At 55.3% G+C, this 26,777-nt stretch overlaps 1 protein-coding gene across 3 annotated transcripts; it reads left to right on the forward strand.

Moving 5' to 3' along the window:
* Positions 1-11,838: 11,838 nt before the first annotated feature.
* On the forward strand, positions 11,839-24,782 carry LOC127037825 (palmitoyltransferase ZDHHC3-like). 3 transcript variants are annotated; one of them, XM_050929946.1, is made up of 10 exons: positions 11,941-12,027; positions 13,048-13,246; positions 14,080-14,168; positions 16,345-16,418; positions 17,921-18,033; positions 18,896-18,957; positions 19,907-20,027; positions 20,445-20,517; positions 21,766-21,895; positions 22,278-24,782. In XM_050929946.1, the coding sequence occupies exons 2-10, from the start codon at positions 13,233-13,235 to the stop codon at positions 22,367-22,369; spliced, it is 768 nt and encodes a 255-aa protein (XP_050785903.1). In that variant the 5' UTR covers positions 11,941-12,027; positions 13,048-13,232; the 3' UTR covers positions 22,370-24,782. The 3 variants fall into 3 exon arrangements, with proteins under 3 accessions (XP_050785901.1, XP_050785903.1, XP_050785902.1); XM_050929944.1 differs by lacking the exon at positions 13,048-13,246 and having other exon boundaries at positions 11,839-12,027; XM_050929945.1 differs by lacking the exon at positions 11,941-12,027 and having other exon boundaries at positions 12,171-13,246.
* The last annotated feature ends 1,995 nt before the right edge of the window (positions 24,783-26,777 follow it).

Here is a 26,777-nt window from a genome sequence, read left to right on the forward strand (position 1 = left end):
TCACAGAGTGTGGGGAAGTCAGGGCCTGCACCCCTCTTCCTGAGATTCACTGTGACACTCAGCCAGCCAGTAAAACAGAAGGTTTATTAGATGGCAGGAACACAGTCCCAAGCGGAGCATGTAGGTACAACCATAACCCCTCAATCAAGTCCTCCTGGGGGGGGTTCAGGGAGCTTAGACCCCAGCTTGGGGTTCCCTGCGTTGCACCCCCCAGCCCAAGACTGAAAACAAAACCTCCAGCAGCTCTCTTCCCCCTCCCCCCAGCTGCTCCTCTCCTTTGTTCAGTCTCCCAAGCAGAGGGTGTCACTTCTCCCAACCCTCCCCCTGGCTCAGGTTACAGCTCCGGTAGCTTCCTTCAAGGGAAGTTCCCCATCCCCAATGTAACTCCCTGCAACATTCCCAGGTCAAATCCTCCCTGCTCTGGCACAGTAAGTTACATTTTCCTGGGAGCTCACAGATGGTAAAAAAAAAACCAAAATAAGGTTTAGATCCTGTGTGGCTAGCGAGCAGGGAGAGGCTGAGATCAAAGAGGAATCTGTAAAGCACCAAAATCGTGGATCAATTGGTTAATTCTAACGGAAGAAGAGTGCCACCACTTTATATGCATTGTTTATAGAGGGGATCATTGTGCCACTAGGCCAATGCCCTCTCTGCATAGCAGAATCTACCATCACACTATCAGGCCTTCATTCTGCTCAGGAAAGGTGTCCTGACCAGCACAGGGCAGAGAGACGGCATGAGATCATCTTTAATTGTAATTTATTGAACTTACGTCAGGCCAGAATTGATACCTGTTCAATATTGCCAAGGCTTTTCTACCCAGGGGAACATTCAGGGAAGTTCAGACTAGAGTGCCCCACTGCTTTGCTCCTTCTCTTTGGACTTAAAAGATCAAATGTGGGATACACCTGGACTCTCTAAGGCTTTCAAAGTCTTCAACACAGGTCAAAGGCCTGAAGATTAACTGTGTTCAGGAGGAAGGACTCCCACACTCTTCTGTGGCTTCCCTGACTGCCACTGTCAAAACTAAGGCCACTTTACTTAGAACAAAAGCATCCACACAAAGGTTTAAGGCATGTAGCTTACATGCATTCACTTCGTATCTTTAGTTCCACACGGTCTAGACAAGCCCTTCATAAAGGAAGGGAACAAGGGAAATTGAGGAGGGAAAAGTCTCTGTTAATTCCTTTTGTTTAAAATGCTTTTACTGGTTTTCCAGGACACCCACACAAACTAGGGACTGCAGACATTCAGATGCAAATTTCTCTGCTAGGGAAGGAGCAGTGTTACCAAACAGTCAGTGTGTCGGAATTGTCAAGCTATGAATAAGAATGGTTAGTTTAACATCTGAGTCAGCAGTAAAGTCTGTGTCCTCTGTGCTAAGAGGTGTTTTTTTACCATGGGGTAACTAACACGCATTACCCATCCCACTGTAAAAACAGAGATAATGCTTTTCTCTCTCACCAGTAGAAGTTGATCCAATAACAGCTACTCACTGCCTATCCACCCTCCCTCTAGTGGAGACCCGGCACTTTAGTTTCACCAAAAGGCAAACTAAGTGAGGTCAGCACTATGTCCCCAGTGACACTGGCACAGCAGGTGCCAGCTTCTGCCAAAGTCTCAGGCCAATTCACTTATGTATTAGCATAGATCAAAGTGATTGTTAGATGTGTAAGAGTGTATTTGTGTCATAACCTTAGTCCCAGATTTGGACCTTAGCGTCCAAAATATGGGGGTTAGCATGAAAACCTCCAAGCTTAGTTACCAGCTTGGACCTGGTACCTGCTGCCACCACCCAAAAAATTAGAGTGTTTTGGGGCACTCTGGTCCCCCTGAAAAACCTTCCCTGGGACCCCAAGACCCAAATCCCTTGAGTCTCACAACAAAGGGAAATAATCCTTTTTCCCTTCCCCCCTCCAGGTGCTCCTGGAGAGATACACAGACACAAGCTTTGTGAAACTACACAGAGAGACTCCCCCTCTCTGTTCCCAATCCTGGAAACAAATAGTACTTTCCTATTCCCCCAGAGGGAATGCAAAATCAGGCTAGCAAATTCAACACACAGATCTCCCCGATTTCTTCCTCCCACCAATTCCCTGGTGAGTACAGACTCAATTTCCCTGAAGTAAAGAAAAACTCCAACAGGTCTTAAAAGAAAGCTTTATATAAAAAGAAAGAAAAATACATACAAATGGTCTCTCTGTATTAAAATGATATAATACAGGGTCAATTGCTTAAAATAATATTGAATAAACAGCCTTATTCAAAAAGAATACAAATCAAAGCACTCCAGCACTTATATTCATGCAAATACCAAAGAAAAGAAACCATATAACTTACTATCTGATCTCTTTGTCCTTACCCTTAGAAACAGAAGACTAGAAAGTAGAAACTGCTTCTCCAAAGCTCAGAGAAAGCAGGCAGACAGACAAAAGACTTAGACACTTAATTCCCTCCACCCAAAGTTGAAAAAATCCGGTTTCCTGATTGGTCCTCTGGTCAGGTGCTTCAGGTGAAAGAGACATTAACCCTTAGCTATCTGTTTATGACACGCCCCCCAAATTGCAGACAGTGGGGAAGCTCACTGGCGGCGATTTCCTTCTAGAACTTGAAAATAAACAGATTAATACAACACATACACCTTTACATATACTCCTAAGTATATAACTAACAGACTTGTACATTTTAAGAACACTTTTTAACTACTGAATTCTGGGAAACTCTCACGGGAGAGAGCATCAGCAACTTTGTTAGAAGCTCCTGTGATGTGTTGAATTTTAAAATCAAAATCTTGGAGAGCTAAACTCCAACGAAGAAGTTTCTTGTTGTTCCCCTTGGCAGTATGAAGCCACTTTAGTGCAGCATGGTCAGTTTGTAGTTGGAACCGCCGTCCCCAAACATATGGGCGTAGCTTTTCCAGGGCGTACACAATGGCATAGCATTCCTTTTCACTGACTGACCAGTGACTTTCCCTCTCAGACAGTTTCTTGCTGAGAAACACGACAGGATGGAAGTTGTGATCTGTTGCTTGCTGCATGAGCACTGCTCCTATACCACGCTCAGATGCATCTGTGGTTACTAGGAATGGCTTGTCAAAATCCGGGGCCCTGAGCACAGGGTCAGACATGAGCGTTGCCTTAAGTTGGGTAAAGGCCTTTTGACACTCATCAGTCCACTTAACTGCATTTGGCTGGGTCTTTTTGGTCAGGTCGGTCAGTGGGGCAGCGATTTGGCTGTAGTGTGGTACAAATCGCCTGTAGTATCCGGCCAAGCCTAAGAAGGATTGGACCTGTTTTTTTGACCTTGGGACAGGCCACTTTTGGATAGCATCCACCTTGGCCTGTAGGGGGTTTATGGTTCCTCGACCCACCTGGTGCCCCAGGTAAGTCACTCTGTTTTGGCCTATTTGACACTTTTTGGCCTTAACAGTTAGTCCGGCCTGCCTGATGCGCTCAAAGACCTTTTCCAGGTGTAGTAGGTGTTCGGGCCAGGAGTCTGAAAAAATGGCCACATCATCGAGGTAGGCAACTGCAAATTCTCCCAGTCCAGCTAGTAGACCATCTACCAGCCTCTGGAAGGTGGCGGGTGCATTTCGAAGGCCGAAAGGAAGGACATTGAATTCATACACCCCCGCATGGGTGACGAATGCTGACCTCTCCTTGGCAGGTTCATCTAGCGGTACTTGCCAGTACCCCTTGGTTAAGTCTATTGTAGAGATGAACTGGGCACGTCCCAACTTCTCCAATAGCTCATCGGTACGTGGCACTGGATAGTTGTCCGGACGAGTGACAGCATTTAGCTTACGGTAGTCCACGCAAAAGCGTATTTCCCCATCTGGTTTGGGTACCAGAACCACTGGAGATGCCCATGCACTGGTAGATGGGCGGATTATACCCATCTGTAGCATGTTCTGGATCTCCCATTCTATAGCAGCTTGGGCATGAGGAGACACTCGGTAGGGTGGGGTTCTGATTGGGTGAGCATTACCTGTATCAATGGAGTGGTATGCCCGTTCAGTCTGTCCTGGGGTGGCTGAGAACAATGGGGCGAAGCTAGTGCACAGCTCCTTGATTTGTTGCCGCTGCAGACGTTCCAGGGTGGTTGAGAGGTTCACCTCTTCCACGCCACCGTCTTTTTTCCCGTTGTAGTAGACACCGTCAGGCCACTCAGCATCATCTCCCTGGACTGTAAACTGACAAACCTGTAAATCTCTGGAATAGAAAGGCTTGAGAGAATTAACATGGTACACTTTAGGCTTTAGTGAGGAATTGGGAAATGCTATGAGGTAGTTTACAGCTCCCAGGCGCTCTTGGACCATGAATGGCCCTTCCCATGATGCTTCCATCTTATGGGCCTGTTGCGCCTTCAAGACCATAACCTGGTCTCCTACCTTGAAGGAACGTTCTCTGGCATGTCTGTCATACCAGGCCTTTTGCTCTTCTTGAGCATCCTTTAGGTTCTCTCTAGCAAGGGCTAAAGAGTGTCGGAGGGTGCTTTGTAGGTTGCTTACAAAGTCCAGAATGTTAGTTCCTGGAGAAGGCGTAAACCCCTCCCATTGCTGCTTCACCAACTGTAATGGCCCCTTAACCTCGTGACCATACACAAGTTCAAATGGTGAAAACCCTAAACTGGGATGTGGTACAGCCCTGTAGGCAAACAGCAACTGCTGCAACACTAGGTCCCAATTATTGGAGAATTCGTTGATGAATTTTCGTATCATGGCCCCCAAAGTTCCATTGAACCTTTCCACCAGGCCATTGGTTTGATGGTGGTACGGGGTGGCAACCAAGTGATTCACCCCATGAGTTTCCCACAGTTTTTCCATGGTCCCTGCCAGGAAATTAGACCCTGAATCTGTAAGGATGTCAGAGGGCCAACCTACCCTGGCAAAGATGTCTGTTAGGGCCAGGCACACAGTGTTAGCCCGGGTGTTGCCTAGAGCTACTGCTTCTGGCCATCGGGTAGCAAAGTCCACTAAAGTCAGTACGTACTGCTTTCCTCTGGGCGTCTTTTTTGGGAAAGGGCCCAGAATATCCACAGCTACTCGCTGAAATGGGACCTCAATTATGGGGAGTGGCTGGAGAGGGGCCTTGACCTGGTCTTGAGGCTTTTCCACTGTTTGGCATACCTCACAAGACCGGACATACTTGGCAACGTCCTTGCCCATCCCCTCCCAGTGGAAGGACTTCCCCAACCGGTCTTTGGTTCTGTTCACCCCAGCATGGCCACTGGGATGATCATGGGCTAAGCTTAAGAGCTTCCCCCGGTACTTAGTTGGAACCACCAACTGTTTTTGCGGCTGCCATTCTTCCCGGTGTCCACCAGAAAGAATTTCCTTGTATAAAAGTCCTTGGTCTATAACAAACCGGGATCGATTAGAAGAGCTGAGAGGCGGTGGGGTGCTCCGTGCCGCCGCCCAAGCTTTCTGAAGGCTGTCATCCGCTTCCTGCTCAGCCTGGAACTGTTCCCTTGAGGCTGGGGTCACCAGTTCTTCCTCAGACTGTGGACTTGGGCTTGGTCCCTCTGGAAGCGATGTAGGTGATGGGGTTGTTTCCGTTGCTGGTGAACCGCTCTCCGCTGGTGCAGCTGAGGGTATTTCAGGCTCTGGCTGAGCCTTTTGGGTATGGCTGTCTGTTGTTTCTGCCAGTTCTGGCTCGCTGGCGCCCTCTGGCGTTGAGTTTGAAAATGTGGTTGCACTTGCTGGTGCTGGTTGCTGTTCCAGTTCCGGGCCTGGGACTGGAGATGCTGTGGCTGCTTCAGTGGTAGGCATGGAATCCGGGTCCACTACCTCTGTCTGGGTCTCTGGTAACACAGACGGGGCGTCTGTGGACGGCTCCGGAACAGGAATGGGTCTGGAAGCTTGCCTGGTTTGGCTACGTGTAACCATTCCCACTCTCTTGGCCTGCTTCACCTGGTTGGCCAAGTCTTCCCCCAGTAGCATGGGGATAGGATAATTGTCATAGACTGCAAAAGTCCACATTCCTGACCAGCCTTTGTACTGGACAGGCAGTTGAGCTGTAGGCAAGTCTACAGCTTGTGACATGAAGGGGTAAATTGTAACTTTGGCCTTTGGGTTGATGAATTTGGGGTCAACGAAGGATTGGTGGATAGCTGACACTTGTGCCCCCGTGTCTCTCCACGCAGTAACCTTCTTTCCGCCCACTCTCAAATTTTCCCTTCGCTCCAAGGGTATTTGAGAGGCATCCGGGCCTGGGGATCTTTGGTGTGATGGTGGTGTAATGAATTGTCGCATGGTGTTCTTGGGACAGTTGGCCTTGATATGTCCCCGTTCATTACACTTAAAGCATCTTCCATCTGATGGGTCACTGGGCCGAGGTGAGTTACTGGAGACTGGTGAGGTTGAAGGGTAGGGTATCTGTGGCTTTACTTGGGTGGTATGTGGGGTCTTTGGCTGTCCTCGGTTGTAGGGTTTATGGTCTGTGTGCCCCCTGGGGTAATCGTTCCCCTTGACAGTAGCTTTCTTGCTTTCTGCCAGTTCCATCCATTTGGCTCCAATCTCCCCCGCCTCAGCGATATCTTTGGGATTTCCATCTTGTATGTACCGTGTGATGTCTTCAGGAACACCATCCAAGAACTGTTCCATTTGTATGAGGAGGTGCAGTTCTTCCAAGGTTTGAATGTTGTTTCCTGTTATCCAGGCCTCACAGTTTTTTGCAATGTAGTAGGCGTGTTTGGGAAATGACACCTCTGGTTTCCACTTTTGGGTTCTGAAGCGCCGACAGGCATGATCTGGGGTTATCCCCATTCTGTATCTGGCCTTGGTTTGAAAAAGTTTATAGTTATTCATGTGCTGCTTAGGCATTTCAGCTGCCACCTCTGCTAAAGGTCCACTGAGCTGTGACCTCAATTCTACCATATACTGGTCTTCGGGGATGTTGTACCCAAGACAGGCTCTTTCAAAATTTTTCAAGAAGGCCTTGGTGTCATCACCTGCCTTGTAGGTGGGAAATTTCCTGTGCTGTGGAGCAATAATTGGCGCCGGGTTGTTAGGGTTGGCTGGCACATGCAGCCCAGCTTTTGCCAACTCCAGTTCATGTTTTCTCTGTTTTTCCTTCTCTTCATTCTCTTTTTGTTGTTTTTCCATTTCTTTTTGGTGCTTTTCCATTTCTCGGCGGTGGGCCAACTCTTCTTCTGCTTGTTTCCTTCGGTAGGCCACCTCTTCTTCTTCTAGTTTTCTTTTGTGTGCTGCCTGTTCTCTTTGGAAGGCTGCCAGTTTGATGCTTTCTTCCTTTTCTTTCATCTCCATCTGTCGCCTGTGTTCAGCTTCTTTGTATTGCTCTTCGGCCTCAATTTTTGCCTTAGAAGTCATGATTCCTGTTTTCTTGTGTTGGGGTGCCCTCCGGTGTTTATCTTCTGAACTGCAGGTTCTCTGTTGCCTCCTGAAGTCTGCCTAGCAACAGTGCCTTTAGCTAATCTTCAATGTTAAGTAAACCTGAAAAACCACCTTATTTGCATTTATATAGTGCTGGTAATGACTCTCAATGGGAGTGCTATTGTGTGACAAAAGACCCTTAACAGTCTCTTAATGGCTTCTCGCTTAACATGCAAGCCACAAACTGCCAGAGAGAGCAGAAAAAAAAAATTCTCTCTGGTTCCCTTTTTAAAACCAAACTGTTTCTCTCTGCTAAAAAGCCCTTAGCAGAGAAGAGAAAAATATAATATTCCTACTGGCTTCTGGATTCTGTCTATATCCCACCACTGCTACACCATATCATAACCTTAGTCCCAGATTTGGACCTTAGCGTCCAAAATATGGGGGTTAGCATGAAAACCTCCAAGCTTAGTTACCAGCTTGGACCTGGTACCTGCTGCCACCACCCAAAAAATTAGAGTGTTTTGGGGCACTCTGGTCCCCCTGAAAAACCTTCCCTGGGACCCCAAGACCCAAATCCCTTGAGTCTCACAACAAAGGGAAATAATCCTTTTTCCCTTCCCCCCTCCAGGTGCTCCTGGAGAGATACACAGACACAAGCTTTGTGAAACTACACAGAGAGACTCCCCCTCTCTGTTCCCAATCCTGGAAACAAATAGTACTTTCCTATTCCCCCAGAGGGAATGCAAAATCAGGCTAGCAAATTCAACACACAGATCTCCCCGATTTCTTCCTCCCACCAATTCCCTGGTGAGTACAGACTCAATTTCCCTGAAGTAAAGAAAAACTCCAACAGGTCTTAAAAGAAAGCTTTATATAAAAAGAAAGAAAAATACATACAAATGGTCTCTCTGTATTAAAATGATATAATACAGGGTCAATTGCTTAAAATAATATTGAATAAACAGCCTTATTCAAAAAGAATACAAATCAAAGCACTCCAGCACTTATATTCATGCAAATACCAAAGAAAAGAAACCATATAACTTACTATCTGATCTCTTTGTCCTTACCCTTAGAAACAGAAGACTAGAAAGTAGAAACTGCTTCTCCAAAGCTCAGAGAAAGCAGGCAGACAGACAAAAGACTTAGACACTCAATTCCCTCCACCCAAAGTTGAAAAAATCCGGTTTCCTGATTGGTCCTCTGGTCAGGTGCTTCAGGTGAAAGAGACATTAACCCTTAGCTATCTGTTTATGACAATTTGGTATTTACATGACATGAAAACTAATGGAATGTTCGATGCATTGTTTTCACTTAGCTGTATCCTGTTAAAATATAGTAGCAAACATTTGCATTGAGTATAGTCCTGAAACAAAATAACCCATCAACCAAGGAAGAAGCCTTGTGGCATGCAAATGAAGAATGTTCGCAGGCAAGTGCTAATTTGTGCCCATTTGAAGGCAAGTGGTCACTGTGTGTGATAATTAGAGACCAAACTCTCCTCTCTCTCTCTACCAGTCAAAGAAAGAACCCACACGGGCGGTTACCCTGTCAGCTTGTTTTCTGTGAGAAGAAGCTCTAAGTGTGAATTCAGGGAAAAATCCTGCATTTCTGGACTCTTGGGACTCAAAGGGCAGAATAACTGAATGAGAAGATGGAGATCCCCAGAGTTATTCTGGGTAGTCCTGAGAGACTTTTGGGAAATAGGCAAATTACTACATCTCTGATACCATTTGGAATTATAGACTGTGATCTGCCTGTACATATACTTTACCTATTTTAACCTCTCAATAGATCTCATTTATTTTTCTTAGCTAATAAACCTTTAGTTAGTTTACTATAGAATTGGCTAGGACCATTGTCTTTGATGTAAGATCTAGAATGCAACTTGACCTGGGTGACTGGTCTCTTGGGATTGGGCCCACAACCTGGAATATTTGTGATATAAGTGACCATTTATCAAAGTCCAGTTTGTCTGGATGGCCAGACAGATGGGACGGGAGAGTCTAAGGGGACTGTCTGTAACTCCATGGTAAGCCTGTTAGATGTGAACTCCTGGATCGTTGTTACTAGTTTCATGGGCACCAACTTTCCCTGGCGCTAGTGAGTGCTCGCGCCCCCCCCCCATTCCAACCCCTTCCCCAAAGTTCCTGCCCCAACTCCACCCCCTCCCTGTCCCTATTGGACCCCTTCCCCAAATCCCTGCCCCGGCCCTGCCTCTTCCCCCAAGCGCTATGTTTCCCCCTCCTCCCCACTCCCACCCTGCCCCATGAAACAGCTGTTTCCCCTGGGAGCTAGGGGGAAAAAGTGGGCTTGCAGCATGCTCGCGGAGCAGAGGGGGGTGGGGAGCTGCTGGTGGGTGCAGAGCACCTACCAATTTTGCTCCGTGGATGCTCCAGCCCCGGAGCGCCCATGGAGTCAGCGCCTATGACTGGCTTGGTGAAATCTATTTATAGAACTTACACTCCACTAGTTTGGGGTGTCTGCTCTGCTTTTGACAGTCTGCCCTGAGGTAGGCACCCAAGGACATGAGCCACTCCAGACAGAGTGACTCTCCCCTCCCCCACCAACCAATGCAAAGGAATAACTGGATAATCCATCTGAAAAAATCCTTGATTTTAGCAGTACAGAATGGTAAACTTGTAAGAATGAAGAAAATCACTGAAAATATGTAGCACACATAAAAGGCTATGAAATTAAAATATGCAGTTAGAAATATAAACAACTCAGTACAAAAATCCACATTTATGTGTGCAACAGGTAATAAAACGTAAAGGAATGTTATAGGAATGTACAGTTGTTTTAGGTATGTGGATTCTTTGGGTGAGGTAACAGCAAAAGTACAAAGCTCAGAAACAAAAAGGAAAATTAAAAGACTCCCAAATGTACTTATTTATTTATTTTCATTTAATGACTTTTGGGTGTATAACTCATGATTTTTTAATGGTTGTGGGTGTCAATCTACCCTGGGGTTGTATACTTGTAGTTAGTAAAAACTACAGTAGAAAGTTGCCTTTGAGAAGAATTTCATACAAATATTACAGTGCCCTTAAGGACAGATTTTTAAAAGGTACATCGCTACCTCGATGTAACGTGACTCGATAGAACTCGAATTCGGAGATAATGCGGTAAAGCAGTGCTCGTGGGGGGTGAGGCTGTGCACTCAGGTGGATCAAAGCAAGTTAGATATAATGCGGTTTCACCTATAACGTGGTAAGATTTTTTTGGCTCCCGAGGACAGCGTTATATGGAGGTAGAGGTGTATTTAGGCAACCAGTGGGATTTTCAAAAGCATCGAGGTGCTTTCAACCTTTAAAAATCAGGCCTGTGGTGAATACCGTACTTGGCAACCAAGTTCCACACACAAGTGGAGACATATGAAAAAGAACAAGGCTGTTCGACAGAGAGGCAAAACAACAGTTGACAAAGGCAATTCCCATTGCCAGATCGAAGGAAATTGAAGAAGTTCTGACACCAAACCAGAAAATCACTCTACTAGCAACTACTACTATTTTTAATGATAATTTGCTATTAAAGATATTAATTAAATAGGCCAATGACATCCAGCTGGATCCTGTTAATGAAGGTAAAGGATGTAGCGTTCAGAGCCATAAAAACAACATTTTCTGCAGTAAATAATGCAAAGGAGTGAAACTCTATCTGCGGCGCTTTACTGCGGTCCAGGCCTGTCACCGAGCACACAACCTAGGGCTGAGCAGCGAACGGCTGCAGGTACAGGCACCCCGAGGGGCTGCGTAAAGTGTTTCGCTGCATCCAGCCTCCTTTGGCAGCTCAATGCAGGGCATCAGGGCGAGGGAGGAACCGCCGGGCCTGGGCACTGCAATGCCGGGGGGCTGCACCGCACAGCCCAGGGATGCGGGGGCCGCCTCTCCCCTCTCTTTTTGCAGCCACTGCAGGTGGCTCCCCCCGCCTGGGGTAACTGTCACCTCATCTCCTCCCTCAGGCCCCCACCCTCCAGCTCTGACCTCCTCATGCCCTTAGCCCCTCCCCCCGTGCTCCCATCCCCAGACCCCCCGCCTGGGGTAACTGGGACCCCATCTCCCCCCTCAGGCCCCCACCCTCCAGCTCTGACCCCCTCGTGCCCTTAGCCCCTCCCCCCGTGCTCCCATCCCCAGACCCCCCGCCTGGGGTAACTGGGACCCCATCTCCCCCCCAGACCCCCACCCTCCAGCTCTGACCCTCCCCCCGTGCCCTTAGCCCCGCCCCCCGTGCTCCCATCCCCAGACCCCCCCGCCTGGGGTAACTGGGACCCCCCCCAGGCCCCCACCCTCCAGCTCTGACCCTCCCCCCGTGCTCCCATTCCCCGCCCCCTCTCGCTATCCCCCGGGCCGGGATCTAATTTCCACGTCTCCATGGAAACGGTACACAGGCAGCACCTCCTCTTCCGCGTCCCTGCCCCGCCCCCATGACGTCAACGAAGGCGTTGGCTGCGATTGGGCGAGAGGAAGGCAGGGGCGGCGCCTGGCCGTGCCCCGCCCCCAGCCCCAGCTGGCGGAGCCGCGGCTGCTGCTGCCCGGCCGCTGTGTCCGGGCCATGGGGGCGGCGGGGCCGGGCCGCTGCGGGCGGGACCCGTGCGGGGCGCTCTGCCTGCTGCTCACCTACCTGAGCGTGGGCTACGCCGACTACGTCATCCTCACCCACATCCTGCTGCAGCCGGGCTTCCGGGGCAGGTAGCGGGGCCCGGGCCGGGGCGGAGCCTGGCGCGGGGGCGGGGCAGGCAGCGCGGGGGGCGGGGCCCAGTAGTTGGGGGCGGGATCAGAGTGGGGGAGGGGCAAGAGTTGGGGTGGGGCAGGACGGCAGTAGGGGTTTGGGGTGCCCCTCTGGAACATACCCCCCTTCCTATGCCTGTGGGGGTGGGTCAGTCCCGTGGAGCCCTGCTGTGGGGTGCTGGATCCATGAGATGCCCCCCTGCCAGGGGTCACTAGGCCCCCTCCCAGATATGGGGGGCTCCCCGGGTTCCCTGCACCTGGCCGCACTTCTCCCAGGCAGGGTGAGGGACAGAGGCGCTGCCAGAGCCAATCTCAGTTCTGTGGGCTGGTGTCTAGTGGACGAGGCGTGTCCCTGGGTCATAGATGGGGACTGAAGCTGAGAGATGGAAGTGACTCCCCGCAAGGTCACGTGGGACATCTGGCAGAGCCAGGGCTTGAATCCAGCTCCCCTGAGCACCAGCACCCCCCCATCCCTGAATCAGCATCATTCCGCATTCATTTGCCCGGCTAATGCTGTCCCTGCCATGCGTTTTCTCCCTCCATTGCCCCTGCAGGGTTCAGAACCACTACAGGCCAGGTGCCCTAGTCTGGAACTGCCAGCTCCCTTCCTTCCCTCTTCAAACCTCCCCAAACTGGGTCGGCAACATGCAGCTGTCACTTCCGTGCCACTGCATGGTGCAGGAGCTTCCCCAGTCCTCACTCAGCTGTGTCTCAGGTGTTACTGGCCTCCAAGGGTTTAGGCATGTCACAGAAGAGCGTGCAGCCACCTTTGACTTTCCAGCAGCGGGGCCCGGGGTTGAGCTCTAGTGCAGGCCGGGAGGGTGTCTCCCATGCAGGCCATGTGGGCTAGATGCGCAGCCAGGGATTCACCAGACAACAGCGGAGGAATCTCTCGCTGCTCAGAACATGGCTCCCCTTCTAGTGTCTGCAAAAAGAAAAGGAGTACTTGTGACACCTTAGAGACTAACAAATTTATTTCAGCATGAGCTTTCGTGAGCTACAGCTCACTTCTTCGGATGCACAGAATGGAACACACAGACAGGAGATATTTATACATACAGAGAACATGAAAAGGTGGAAGCACGCATACCAACAGGAAGAGTCCAATCAATTGAGATGAACTATCATCAGCAGGAGAAAAAAAAACTTTTGAAGTGATAATTAAGATGACCCATAGAAGGTGCGAGGAGAATTTAACATAGGGAAATAGATTTAATTAGCGTAATGACCCAACCATTCCCAGTCTCTGTTTAGGCCTGAGTTAATTGTATCTAATTTGCATATTAATTCGAATTCAGTAGTCTCTTTTTGGAGTCTGTTTTTGAAGTTTTTTTGTTGCATAATTGCCACCTAAAGCTTCTAGTGTCTGTTCCCCCTGCTTGGTAACGTGGCCTGGGGTGTGCGGTGCTGATTACAGCTCTAAGGCTGGGCTTAGTGTACGTGTAATGTGATCCCCTGCTGTTGTGGGGCATCCAGTGTGACCTGGCTGGAAGAGTTCCCTAGCGACTGGAATGGACAGGCCTGGGAGGTGCCAGCTGACCCATTTCTGCTAGGTTGTCTCCAGTTCTCAGGGAGCTGTGAGAAGGCTTTGCCTGTGCCAGCCCTCACCCCCTGGTGATTGCACAGGCTGATAAATCTGCCATTTTGGTTCCTCCATCTCTGCCAGTCCCCACCCCCACCCACCCAGGGTTTACACCCTTCTGTAGATTCTTCTCATGCCTCCAGCCCCTTCGCTGCCGTTCCCCAGACTCCTCTCTGCACGTAGCTCTTCTGCCCTGCCCTCCTGTGCAGATTTGGGAGCGCTTTCTGGATAACCTCGATTCGTTTCTGTGTATATTTAGCCTTTTTAACTTACTGCCACGGCAGCCAGAATAAAGGCCTCGCACACTGGCGTTATGTGACCGCAGAAGCCAACGTTCCTAACGGAGTCTAAAATAGCCTGCAGCCCCTGGGGAACCTGCAGCTGGGCTCGGTATCTGACAGGTTTGGTTCTCCTTGTTCCCTTTACGCCAGCCTCTGGTGTCCCTTCCATGCCGTGATGTTTAACCTCATTGTCCTTCTATTGCTGGCCTGTCACACACGAGCTGTCTTTGCTGATCCAGGTAAGCACCCACCCTCAGCTGTTCCTCTGCCCACGCTGGGGAGGCATTTGTGGCCTAGTGGCTCGGACAGAGAGCCGGGAAGTGAGAACTGAGGTCTCCCCGCTCCTGATGCTGACTTGCCGCACGGTCCCTGCCCCAGGCTGCGCCTCTCTCCAGAGGGTGGGAATGGAAATGATCCTGCCCCTGTTTGTAAAGGGCCCTGGGCTCTCTGGCTGAAACGCTTGATGGGACAGTCCTGCCTCTTCCTGCAGGGCCGTCTGTCTTCTCTCACTAGATCCGCATGTGTCCTGTGAGTCTAGCCGGGCTGGGCTGGCTTAGCAGTGGGAGAGATGCATGATGATGACAGGCAGCTCCCGGCCGCCACTTGCATGGATAGTAGTGGGTAGGGGATGGTGAAGTTGGGATTATGTTCACTTATCTATGTGCACCCGAGTCACTTGGGATGTCAGAGGGCTGCTTGATTCACTCTCTCTCTGAGACCCCATAGGACCCAGATGGCAAGCAGCAGGTGGAAAGAACCAATGTTCAGCAGAGGAGGGGACTAGGGGCCAGGACTCCTGGGTTCTGTCCCTGGCCATAGGAGGGGAGTAGGGTGTCATGGATGTACAGGGGGCTTGATGCCCTAGTCTTTACATTGTCTCCCTTGGGAGCGTTCCTGTTATTTGCTAGGCCCTGGGTTTAGCTTTATTCAAGGATGAGTAACGTGGCCCTTGACTCCAAGCCTGGGCCTCTGGGCTACAGCTCTCCTGTTTCTTACAGCGGCTTCCCAGCGAGTCCCGATGAGTTCAGACTCCTGTTAGTGCCTTTCGCCTTTCAGGGGTGAAGCAACCAGCAGGTGCCTTCAGTGACGCAGGACAGCCTGGTCATAGCAAGCAGCAGGTGTTAGCACCTGGAGTACAGGATTGAAGTGTGCAGGTTCAAATGCGAAAGCCACGCTTCAGTCAAAGTCCATCTCAGCAGTCATCTGCCCCTTTCCTGGAGCCTCTGAGTTTCCATTTCTGTGTCTCGGTCACTCTGTGGCCCTGTGTGTCAGTGTCCCTGTGCATGAGCCCAGTCTTTTGGCATCTCCTATGTCTGTCCCCATCGCAGCCCTGCTGTGCTCACAGGTTACACTGCCTCAGATCTCACGTGGTAACCGTTACTGGCCGGTCCCTGAGGCGCCCGTTTTCTCTGCAAGGCCCTCCTTGTGCATTGAGAACATCCACATCAACCCAGACCAGCCCCTTGCCTGTGTGACATCCAGACAGCCTTTCTTATTCCTCTGTCCCAGGGGAGAAATTAACCCCTTCAGCCCCAGTGGGGAGCCATACAAAATAAGTGGGGAAACTGAGTCATGCCGCTTGGTCATAAACGTACAACAAACATTCCCCTGTTTTACATCTCTGCTTTAGTTTTTGGAGTGGGAGCCTGGCAGACTCCAGGTTTCTGCTGCTGGCTTGCTGTGACCTGACACAGGTCCTGCCCTCTGTGCGGGCTGGGAGGCTAGGCTAGCATGACAGATGCATACGGGAGATTTGCTGCTTTTGCAGTGACCCCAGGCCTCTTGTCATAGGTGGAATCATGTGAACGTGTCAGTGCCATCCGGTAGCGAGTGGCATCTTGCACGGCTTTGGGGTGGTCTGGGGTAGCGTGATGTGTCCCTGGCACATGAGTCTGGAGCTAGACTGCCTGACTCAGCCCCCTCTTTGACAGGGAACCCTGGAGCCAGGTGACTGACGTGGGGTTGGACGTGGGGTTTGCTCTGGGACTATCTCCCGTGGCGAGGTGACATGCAGCCATCCCTGGGGAGGGGGAACTGGAATTCACCCACCTGCTGCTTGGCGTCCTGGTCCCTTCAAAGGCTCTGGAAATGGGGTGTGAACAGAGTGTCTTAGAGACCATGTGCGCCTCGCCTAGCATCAGCCAGCTCTGGGCACATGCAGTAAGGGAAGAGCTGTGGCCGCTGGGCGCCTTCCCTCTCACATCCCTATGTACAATTCAACCCTGTGACAAGGCTGGTCCCCCTTGTTCCCATCTCTTTAGCTTCCCCCCAGCCCAGGCAATCGCTGAGCTGGCACCAGGGTGACTCGGGGACTCGAGAGCCGTGCATGCAGAGTGTGACGCGGTGCCGTGGCCCATCTGTGCCCTGCTCGCCGCTGGAGCCTCCTCATTGTCTCCTGTTCTGGTTCCTTCTCAGGCATGGTCCCACTGCCCGATACTGCCATCGACTTCTCTGACCTGCGCAGCAACACACCCCACAAGAGCGAGCGGGTGAGTGTTCATGGAGCTCGGTGCACTAGCACAGGAGGGGCAGGTCTAGCCGCTGCCGAGGATAGTGAATCCAGGAGCTTAGGTGTGTGGATCAGCGTAGTAGCATTGGGATGGGATTAAAGTGACACGGCTGCTGGACCTCATGCAGCTGGCATAACCTGTCCAGCTGGTGTGAGGGGCTCCGGGAGAGACGTCCTCTGGGACAAGCTGTGCAGCTGGATTGGCTCAGGGAATTACGGGTGGAGGGTTACTCTGGGCTCTGGAGACGAGTGCGAGGGGAGACAGCCTGTTGGCCTGTGCTGCAACGGCAGTTCTGCTCTCAAATGACCCCGTCTCTCCCTGTGGCTGGAAACAGTCTGAGCCTGGGGTAGCAGGAGACTCGCCCTATGTGTTCAGCTGCCCCTAAGCACCTCGGCAGCTGGTCACCCCCCCAGGCAAGGCGAAGATGCTGAGCTGGCACGTGGCCAGGTTACAGCCTAGGAACGGCAGAATCCTGGCCTGACTGCCTGGCCCCCCAGCCCCGTGTGCTGGCTGGCAGCCAAGCCCCCCTCCCCATGCAGTGGCTGAGCCACAAGGGTTGCTCCCTGCTGGCTTAGCCAGTGCAGGAGTCGGTCCCAAACCTTCCAGCAGACCCAGCGTTCCCTTTGCAGCAGCGCCAGCTCTGGCTGGCTGTGGAGAACCCCCCAGGCTGATGCAGCTGTTCTGGGAAGTGGAGCTCCGTGTCTCGTTGGGGGAGATGGCAGGGGAGCGTGTAGGCTTGCAAATGCCGGGGCTGGGCATGCAGCGATCCCAGTAACTCTGCCAACAGCCCTTGCTGCGCGTGAGCCCAAAACTCCCCAGTGGAGAGACTTGCCTGGGGAGGGCTCTGGGATGCTGCTAATGGTCAGTTCTCTGCCGAGCTGGGACTGGTCCCTAAGTCCCAGCCCCAGGGCTTTAGCTTGTCCAGCCCTGAGCATCTCAGGGGCCTCTCCTATGTTCCTCTCCAGGCTGCGTGGCCCTGGTGCTGTATATCCTCTGTTATCCTGTCCAGAGATGCCCCCTAGTGGCAAAAACCCTGGGGTATTTCTAGCCTATGTGGACCTGCGTGGGGAGGGAGCCAGACTTGATCTTTTACTTTTATATGTAAACTCCAAGGGCTTCTGGAAGTGCTGGGGCTGTCTAGGCTCCCTCCCCTCCCCAGCTCCACCTGTCACTGTCTGTCCCATGTAGGGTGACCAGATGTCCTGATTTTATAGGGACAGTCCCTATTTTTGGGTCTTTTTCTTATAGAGGCTCCTATTACCCCCCACCCCCGTCCCAATTTTTCACACTTGCTGTCTGGTCACCCTAGTCCCATGGCTCTTGCTGCTCCAGTGCTGGGCTTCCTAGATGCTCTGACGCCGCTTGCTGCTGGCCCGCCTGTCCTCCCAGCCCCCTGCATTACCTCTGCCAGTGCCTGCTCCGGCGGGTCTCCAGGATCCCAGGGAGGGCTGCAGCTAAGAGTTCTCTTCCCTGCTCCCCAGAGCAATGAGGACTGGACGGTGTGTAATCGCTGTGAGACGTACCGCCCACCGCGGGCACACCACTGCCGCATCTGCCACCGCTGCATCCGCCGCATGGATCACCACTGCCCCTGGTGAGGCGCCCGCAGTTTGAGCTGGGGCCTGGTAACAGCTCAGGCCCATGAGAGCTGCACGGAAGAGAGGGGGGCACGTGCGGAGACCCTGGCTCCCCCCGTGGACTCTGCCATGGCTGTTGGGCTTGTCGCTGCAGAGTCAACCTGCACAACCGTGGTCTGTGCAGTGCAGCCCCCTTCACGCTGTGTGTGTGCAGACACCCCCCGGTGCGTGTCCCGTGTGTGCCAGGCACATGCAGAGCTGGAGCTGCAGGACTTCCTTCCTCCCCCTTCCCTGCCCCCCGGGTGAGGTGTCCCCTGTGCTGGGGGCGTGCGCAGGCCCTCGCAGATGGAAGCAGAGCTCTGGGATCTCTCCAGGGATGCGCTGTTCTGGAGGGGTCTGCGAATCTCAGTTCTGTCTCCAGTGCTATGGCACCTGCCAGAGTCCTCTGGCCACATCAGCTGAGCTGGAGAGGGCTGAGCGCCACCACGAGGCACTGGGGACATGATGGGGGAGGCAGTGCCTCCGGGTAGCACTAGAGGCCTGCTGCTGCTGGAAGAGCACTCGGGCTTGTTCCAAATCCCTGAGTGCCCTTTGGGAGAAGGGTGTTAACCCCAAAGTCCCGGTTCAGCTCAGTGGATGTCCCTGAACTTTTGTCGGGTGTGGGATTCTCCATTGCCTGCCCTGAGCTGCTGTCTCCCCAGAAAGGGCTGCGTGTCCCTGGCAGGTGGAACTGACCCTCCAACGGGGCTTCGCTTTGCTGTCCTTGGGTGCAGGTGCTGGGGAGGGTGAGGGACGGGGCACCTGGTGTCTGACGTCAGCCATTGCTGGTGGGGTCGAGTCGCTCTGCTGACCCCGACCAGACCTGTGCTCTCTCTGTAGGATCAACAACTGCGTTGGCGAGTTAAACCAGAAATACTTCATCCAGTTCCTCTTCTACACTGGTACGTGGCTGCCGAGTGGGGGGAGCTGCGCATAGGGAGCTCTGGTGCGGGCGTGGTGATGCAGCAGTAGGTGGCGCTGCAGCTCACAGCACCAGCATGGAGCTGTGCCCTCCCCTGCTGCGGGTCCCTATCTGCGGCCGCCCTGCCAGCCCCCTGCCTTTCCGCTGTCCCTCACTAGGGGGAGCTCTGGTCCCACAGCCCTGCGCGCAGGAAGCTGGCCAGCTGGAGAGGGTGTCTCCCTGGCGCCTCCTAGGGCCCTTCCGCAGCAATGGCCAAGGGGAGCCTGGGCAGGAGGACCCAGGAAGCCCAGCTACATGCACCAGTACCTGCATAGCCCCTTCTCCACTCCCTGCCTGCCAGTCCGGCCCCCCTCTGCTCTGCTCCCTATGGGACCCCCAACCCCTGCCCCCTCTGCTCTGCTCCCTACATGACCGCCAACCCCTGCCCCCCTCTGCTCCGCTCCCCGTGTGACCCCCAGTCCCATAGCCACCGTGTGCCCCCCTCTGCTCTGCTCTGCTCCCTGTGGGACCCCCCCTGCTCCATAGTTACCACCTGCCCCGCTCCCTGCTCCCCCTTGATGTCTCCATGTGTAGAAGCTGAAAGGACCCTCGGAGAGAGGGGGCCAGAACTGGGAAGGTTGGTGGTGGGGAACTTGGCTGTCCCACCCAGGGGTGAGCGTGAAGGTAGGGTGATCGGTAGTGAAGCAGTTAATGATGGGTGGCTAGGCCCTGGGCAGCCCTCGCAGGACAGGTCGGGTGAGATCAAATGACATTAACTAGGGCTGTGACTCCAGAACTCTGCTCTGCAGCAGCTGGCATCTGCCCTTTTCCCAGGGTTGCCTCCTGGCCAGGCTCTCTGGTCTTAGCTCGGGTGGGGGATTTTGAGCCCAGTCCAAGGCTGGTCCAGGGCGCTCGTCTCTGGCCTGCGCTGACCTGTGGCTCTGTCTCAGGGCTGGCTAGTCTTTATGCCATGGGGCTGGTGTTAACCACATGGCTGTGGCCGGTCGACAGGAGCTTCCCCGGGAAGATGGAAGGTGTGGCTGGAGGCGTCTCTAACAACCACGTCCAGATGTAAGTGTGCAGGGGTCACAGCCAGATTCCCCTCTTCCCTGGCTGCTGGGTGCGCTGCTCCCTGTGGGTGACACTGAGCTTCTGCCCCATAGAGCTGTGGGGGAGGGAGTGGCCCCGAGTCCCTCTATGAGGGCTAGAGGAGCAGGGTGTTGTACCAAGCCCATAGCCAGCTGAAGGTTCAGGCTGTCACTGCGGCGTGTCAGGGCCCTCTGGGACTCTGCAGCTACAGGGCGTCTCTGTCTCCTGCCCCCAGAGCCTCTTTCCCAATGTGGAGGTCAACTCTCCAGTGGGTGTCATCAGTACCGGGCCTATGACACACCAGTGGGTGGTTCTAGGCCAGAATCCTCAGTAGCAAGGCCTGAGCCTGCCCTTGGGAACTCCTGAGCAAGCTGAACCTGACCGCTCCCTTCCTCCCAGGGCTCACTGCATCGTCCTGCTGGTGGAGTCCATCCTCTTCGGGGTCTTCGTCACCGTCATCTTCTATGACCAGGTTAGTCTTCAAGGGGCACCACACCAGGCAGCTTCACGCCTCGTCCCCCACAGCAACTCCTGCTGGGAGAGGCCAGGACTGGAGTAGCCGGGAGCTCCCCCCACAGCCAGTGCCCCTGCCCCACTCCCTACAGCACCCCCTGCTGGGAGATTCTAGCCCTGGAGTAGCTGAGAGCTCCCCACAGCTAGCACCCCACCTCACTCTATACAGCGACCCCTGCTGGGAGAGGCCAGGACTGGAGTAGCCAGGAGCTCCCCCCACAGCCAGTGCCCCTGCCCCACTCCCTACAGCACCCCCTGCTGGGAGATTCTAGCCCTGGAGTAGCTGAGAGCTCCCCACAGCTAGCACCCCACCTCACTCTATACAGCGACCCCTGCTGGGAGAGGCCAGGACTGGAGTAGCCAGGAGCTCCCCCCACAGCCAGTGCCCCTGCCCCACTCCCTACAGCACCCCCTGCTGGGAGATTCTAGCCCTGGAGTAGCTGAGAGCTCCCCACAGCTAGCACCCCACCTCACTCTATACAGCGACCCCTGCTGGGAGAGGCCAGGACTGGAGTAGCCGGGAGCTCCCCCCACAGCCAGTGCCCCTGCCCCACTCCCTACAGCACCCCGTGCTGGGAGATTCTAGCCCTGGAGTAGCTGAGAGCTCCCCACAGCTAGCACCCCACCTCACTCTATACAGCGACCCCTGCTGGGAGAGGCCAGGACTGGAGTAGCCGGGAGCTCCCCCCACAGCCAGTGCCCCTGCCCCACTCCCTACAGCACCCCCTGCTGGGAGATTCTAGCCCTGGAGTAGCTGAGAGCTCCCCACAGCTAGCACCCCACCTCACTCTATACAGCGACCCCTGCTGGGAGAGGCCAGGACTGGAGTAGCCGGGAGCTCCCCACACAGCCAGTGCCCCTGCCCCACTCCCTACAGCACCCCGTGCTGGGAGATTCTAGCCCTGGAGTAGCTGAGAGCTCCCCACAGCTAGCACCCCACCTCACTCTATACAGCGACTTCGGCTGGGAGATTCTAGCCCTGGAGTAGCTGAGAGCTCCCCACAGCTAGCACCCCACCTCACTCTATACAGCGACCCCTGCTGGGAGAGACCAGGACTGGAGTAGCCGGGAGCTCCCCCACACAGCCAGCGCCCCTGCCCTACCTCCCACAGTGCCCCCTGTTGAATGAGGAGTGTAGCTGTAAATCCATGTGCCTCTCTCCCTCGGAGGGCTGGGCAGTGAGTCAGGCTCCCCTCTTGTTTCTCAGGTGGTCTCTATCATCACGGATGAGACTCCGATCGAGCAGCTGCGGAACCGGCTGCTGAAGGAGGCGCGCCGGGAGGTGGCACACACCCGGAAACCGAAGATCGCGCTGCTGCGGGAGGTGTTTGGACGGGGTACGTGATCGGGGCAGGTGGAGAGTGGGCTGGGGCCCCTCTGGGGGGGCAGTTACTGGGCTGCCTTGAGGGCTCATATTTCCTGGGGAATTTAGACTGGTGTGAGCCAAGGTGTGACCATAACCTAGATCCCAGGCTGATCCCCCACCAGGACAGTTGTACCCGAATGAGCACCCCCCCAGGGGTGACACCAGGGTAACTACGCCTGAACAGCCTGTGTGGGCCAGGGCAGGGCCCAGGGCTGAGCCTGTCTGGGCCAGGCCGCGCCTGGTGAGGCCAGGGCCCGAGGCTGAGCCTGTCTGGGCCAGGCCATGCTGTGATGCCCCATGGGTCCCTGCCTACACTGACCTCCCCTCTCCTACTCTTTCCTCTTCTCTTCCAGGCTTTGTGATCTGCTGGTTTTTCCCATGTAACTGCAGCCCCCCATCAGGCGGGGCCCCTGCCTACAGCTACCTGCCCAACTATGATGTGTGACCTCCATGGCACCTCTGCAGACGCTGTCTCTCCAGCCTCGGGGAGGGGACTTGTACTACCAGTGGCTTTGCAGAACTTGCCACCAAACAGCTCGTTTGGGCCTGCCCACCTGCTCCCTGGTGGCAGCCTGGGGCCAGGGTGTGGCTGCAGCGCCCAGCTCTGCTGGGTCTGCCTTGCCCGTCCCTGCAACTCCTCCTGGGACATGGTGCTCCCACGAAGCTGAGATCTGAGCTGTGGAGGGGCACTCTCCAGCCCCCTGCACCAGACTCCCTGCAGCGCCTGGCTGCCCAGCGGGTCCCGGCGCCCAGGGCATGGGGAGCAGTCACTTAGGCAGGGTGGGCCCCGTGCATGACGTTTCTCTTGGATCACTGTTAGTGCGAGGGGGGCTGCCCTCCGAGGCTGCAGTCTGACATCCCCCTCTTGCCACAACTGCGTCTGGATCCTAGCTCCCTCCCTGGAGCTGGGCACTCTGCCCCCGGCTGCCAGCACCTCGCTGCCCGGGGATGGAGCCGGTTGTTCACTGCTCCTGGCCAGGGCGGGATGGCACCACTTGTACATAGCCTGTGCGGCATTACCAGTGCGTTCAGCTCTGGGTGCCTGCTCTGTGTGTGTGTGTGTCTGTCTGTCTGCGCTAGCTGGAGTCACTTGAGCGCCTGTTCTTGGTCCTGGCAGCAGCCTCTGCTGACTTGGAGCCCCTCCACGCCGTCCCCAGGGGAATGGCCCGCTCCATGTTGTGGGAGTGGGGAAGAGGGTGCTGGCACCCCTCACTGGTGGTCCCCTCCAGCCCAGCAGGCAGTGTTACTATTTATTAGGTGTATTACGGTAGCATCTGGGAGCCCCAATTGGACCCCTGGTGCCAGAGGCTGTACAAACACAGAACAGAATGATGGCCTCTGCCCCATGGAGCTCGCAGTCTGAGACAGAAGCTGATGTGACAGGTGGAGGAGGCAGCAGCTAGAGCACTGGACTGGGAGAGCTTAGGTAGGTCACTTCCCCCTTTGGTGCCTCAGTTTCCTCATCTGTAAAATGGGCGTAATGATAGCTCTTCCCATTGTAAAGCACGTGGCGATCTGCTGATGAGAATTGCTACACAAAAGCTAGGTGGTGTGATGAGGACTGAGGCTGGGCAGTGGGACCAGCAGTGCTCTCCGCACACCAGCAACATAACCCAAGTGTTTTCTGCAGGCATCACCCCGAAGGGGGTTTGAAGGAGAATGAAGAGGGTGTGGATGTGTATGGGAAGCTCCTCCTCCTCCCCCCAAGCAGGAGGGGCAGCCTAGGGAATGCACCAAGGGGCTTGCTTGAAAATGGAGCAAGTGGGCGCTGGAGGCTGGCAGCATGGGCTGATGAGAGGCGGGAGTGACTCCATAGCGTATGGGAATCGCCTGGTGGGTGGGAACAGGCTGGGAAGGGAAGATGAAGAAGGGGGTGCCAGGGAAGGTGCCCAGCGCAGCGACGTGAATCCTCTCGAGGGAGCTGGCATTGCCGTTCCCCAGAGGACGTTTGTGTTGCATTGACTGGGCCTGGCCCCCTCCCCTGGGGCTGCCTAGGGCAAGCGAGAGCGGGGTTCTTGGCTGCGGGATGCCATGGAGCAAGTGGGGAGCCAGCCACACGCCCAGAGGAGCTATGCTGTGTGGCAGGACCCTGGAGCCACCTCCCTGCTCCCTGGCCGGCAAAGCGGTTCCTGGCTGACTGTGCCAGGGGTGCCAGAGTCTCTGCTGACTGCACGCTGCCCTGTGTGTTTGCCTCAGTATCCTGTGTGCGAGGCCTCCAGCACAGCTACTGCATCCCAAGGGCCTGGCCTCCCCTCTTCCTGGAGGTCTCTTTGGCCCTGGTGTGTGGCATACAGGGGTGCCAGGGAGTGGGTGCCCTGCTGCCCTAGTAATTGCTAGGGGCTGCTGCTGCTGCCTTCGAGTGGCGGCTCTGCCCATGGCCCTGTGGGTGGTGAGGCTTTTCCAGGGGCTGCTCGTCTGCCCTGCTGCCTCGGTTTCCACTCCGGGCTTCCCTGCCCAGTGGCACAGGCTGGGCCAGGTTAGGGGGCTAGGTCCCTGATGAGGGAAGGAAGGTCCCTGGCAAGATGTGGGCAAGCCAGCCTGGCACTCAGATGAGGGCAGGGCCTGTGGTGAAGCCTTGCCCAACTCCTGGCTGCTCCCCCAGGCTGGCCTGGCTTTCCCCAGAGCCTACCTCTTGGTGGGGTGCTGGTGACTCCTCTGGCTCTGAGTGCCAGGAGCTCTGGGCTGGGTGCACTTGGGCACCACTGCCGGGGGCTTAGTATGCGGTAATCTGCGCTGGTGTAACCGGCCAGCCCCCTTGTTCCTTCAGCCTGGTGCATGTTAGTGGGACGCTGCCAGGTTCTGACAGCCCTTTCGTCTGACTCCTGCAAGCTGTGAATAAACCTTGCCCGGGAACTGCTCGATATGGCTGTGACTCTCTGCTTTGTGTAGTGACTGGGAATGGGCTGCCCGTGTGCTTGGTGCTGTACATCCCTGGAACTCAGTCCTGCCCCCTGGTACCTTGCCCTGCCTGGGCTGCCCGTGTGCTCGGTGCTGTATGTCCCTGAACTTGGCCCTGTCCCCTGGTGCCTTGCCCTGCCTTTTCTGCCTGTGTGCTTGGTGCTGTGTGTCCCTGAACGTGGCCCTGTGCCCTGGTGCCTCTCCCTGCCTGGGCTGCCTGTGTGCTCGGTGCTGTGCGTCCCTGAACCTGGCCCCTTCATTCCCTCTGCTAGGTGTGTTGATCACTCCAATATGCCAGCTACAGCGCTTAGGCCCTCAGGCCCTACCCAGGGAACCCCCTGCCAGGCGCTGGAGGTGGGAGGATGGCAGCGCATCTCCCTGTGTGCCTGGGATTCTGCCCCAGCAGCCTGTGCTCTCCGGGCCTGGGCCGGGCTTCGAGGACCCTAGCCCTGTGTGTGCCTAGCCTTGGCGAGGAGGGGCTGTAATCAGTGCCTCCAGTACCCCTGCCTCCTGCTTGCACCTGGCAAAGGGTCCAGCTGGGGACCTGGCCTGTATTGTGGGGCCCGGGCTGGGCTGGGAGCTGCCCCCTCCCCTAGTACATCTCCAAGGGGTGCAGGGACCTCCCCAGGGACACCCAGCGTGGGTGACTGCGTGGGCAGCAGAAGCCTGGGTCACCTGGGGTCAGGTGAGCTGTGTCCCAGCTGGGATCCCCAGGCGGTACTGCTGAGAGCTGTATCCTGCCAGGGGGAGAGCAGGCTGTTTGCTGCTGTCCATGGGAGTGTCCCCCAAAGGCGCCTGTGTCCCTATCGCAGCATTGCCCCCCTCTGCTGACCCCCATAGGGGACTGGGATGGGGCTGTGACCCTCCCCCCCAGCTCTGGTGCATGTGTGGTGGTGGTGGGCTCCCTCTAAATCCAGTGGGGCCCAGAGGGGAGACACCCTGCCCCCCACTGCAGCTGAGCTGCCTTTAGTGCTGCAAGCCCAGCAGCTCCCGTGTCAGCCCCAGCTCTGTGCAGCCAGCAGGAACCAGCACCACGTGCCCAGCAATGCAGGCCACTGCCCATGCCTGCTTCCCCCTCCCCGGGGAGGGCAGTGCCTGGCCTCAGCAGGAGGAACCACTCCTGCCCGCTGGCCCCGGGCTCCCTCCAGGGCCGAGTGCTGGGTCTCGTCCTGGCCACGAATATGAGAGCTGCCCTGTGGGCCTGATCCTGCTGGGCCAGGCCCCTGAGCTTCAGTGTGTGCACTTGGCACTGGGTAGGGGGAGGAGGGGTGCTAGACAAGCCCTCTTCTTCTGCAGCTTTCCCCTGAGCGCCCACAAGCTGGTCATAAGGAGGATGGGGGGTGGGGGCAGAGCAGCTGAGGAGGGGTCCTGGCAGGGCTTAGCCCTCTGGCCCAGGATCAGTCCTGGGAGCCTGGACCCCAGCCCTGGGCTAGTAGATCTCGTCCCATCCCCAGGGCTCTTGCTTGGCCTGCAGCCCCAGGGCTGGGCTGTACACACACGAGCTGCTCTTTGCCGAGGCCGGGCATGTGCTGGGTTTGCATGTCCAGCTATTGCAGGACCTAGCCCTGGCACGGTGGCTTTGGGCTGGGGCTGCATGGTACCATTGTGGGAGCCTGTAGGGCACAGCCTGGCTGCACAATGAAACATCAACCCTGCCAGGGCCTGGTGCAGGGGGAGCCTGCTGCTCGGTGGGGCAGGACATAAGTGCCCAAGGGCGCTGGGCCTGCATGGAGCCGGCCACCTGGGCAAGGCCAGTTCAGCCTGGCTTGTGCTCCATGCAGCCAGCACAGCTGCACTGTGGAGAAGGGGGGATTCAATTCCCAGCTGCCCTCGGGCCCAAGCAGGGAGCAGCAACGGGAGCCGCATGGGCCTGGCAGCTGGCGCAGAGCGAGCCCCTCAGGTGCGGGGGAGGGGCTGACATCGCTCCCCCTGTCATCGAAGGCTGGCGTCAAAGC

The sequence above is a fragment of the Gopherus flavomarginatus genome, chromosome 20, assembly GCF_025201925.1.
Source record: "Gopherus flavomarginatus isolate rGopFla2 chromosome 20, rGopFla2.mat.asm, whole genome shotgun sequence".
NCBI lineage: Eukaryota > Metazoa > Chordata > Testudines > Testudinidae > Gopherus > Gopherus flavomarginatus.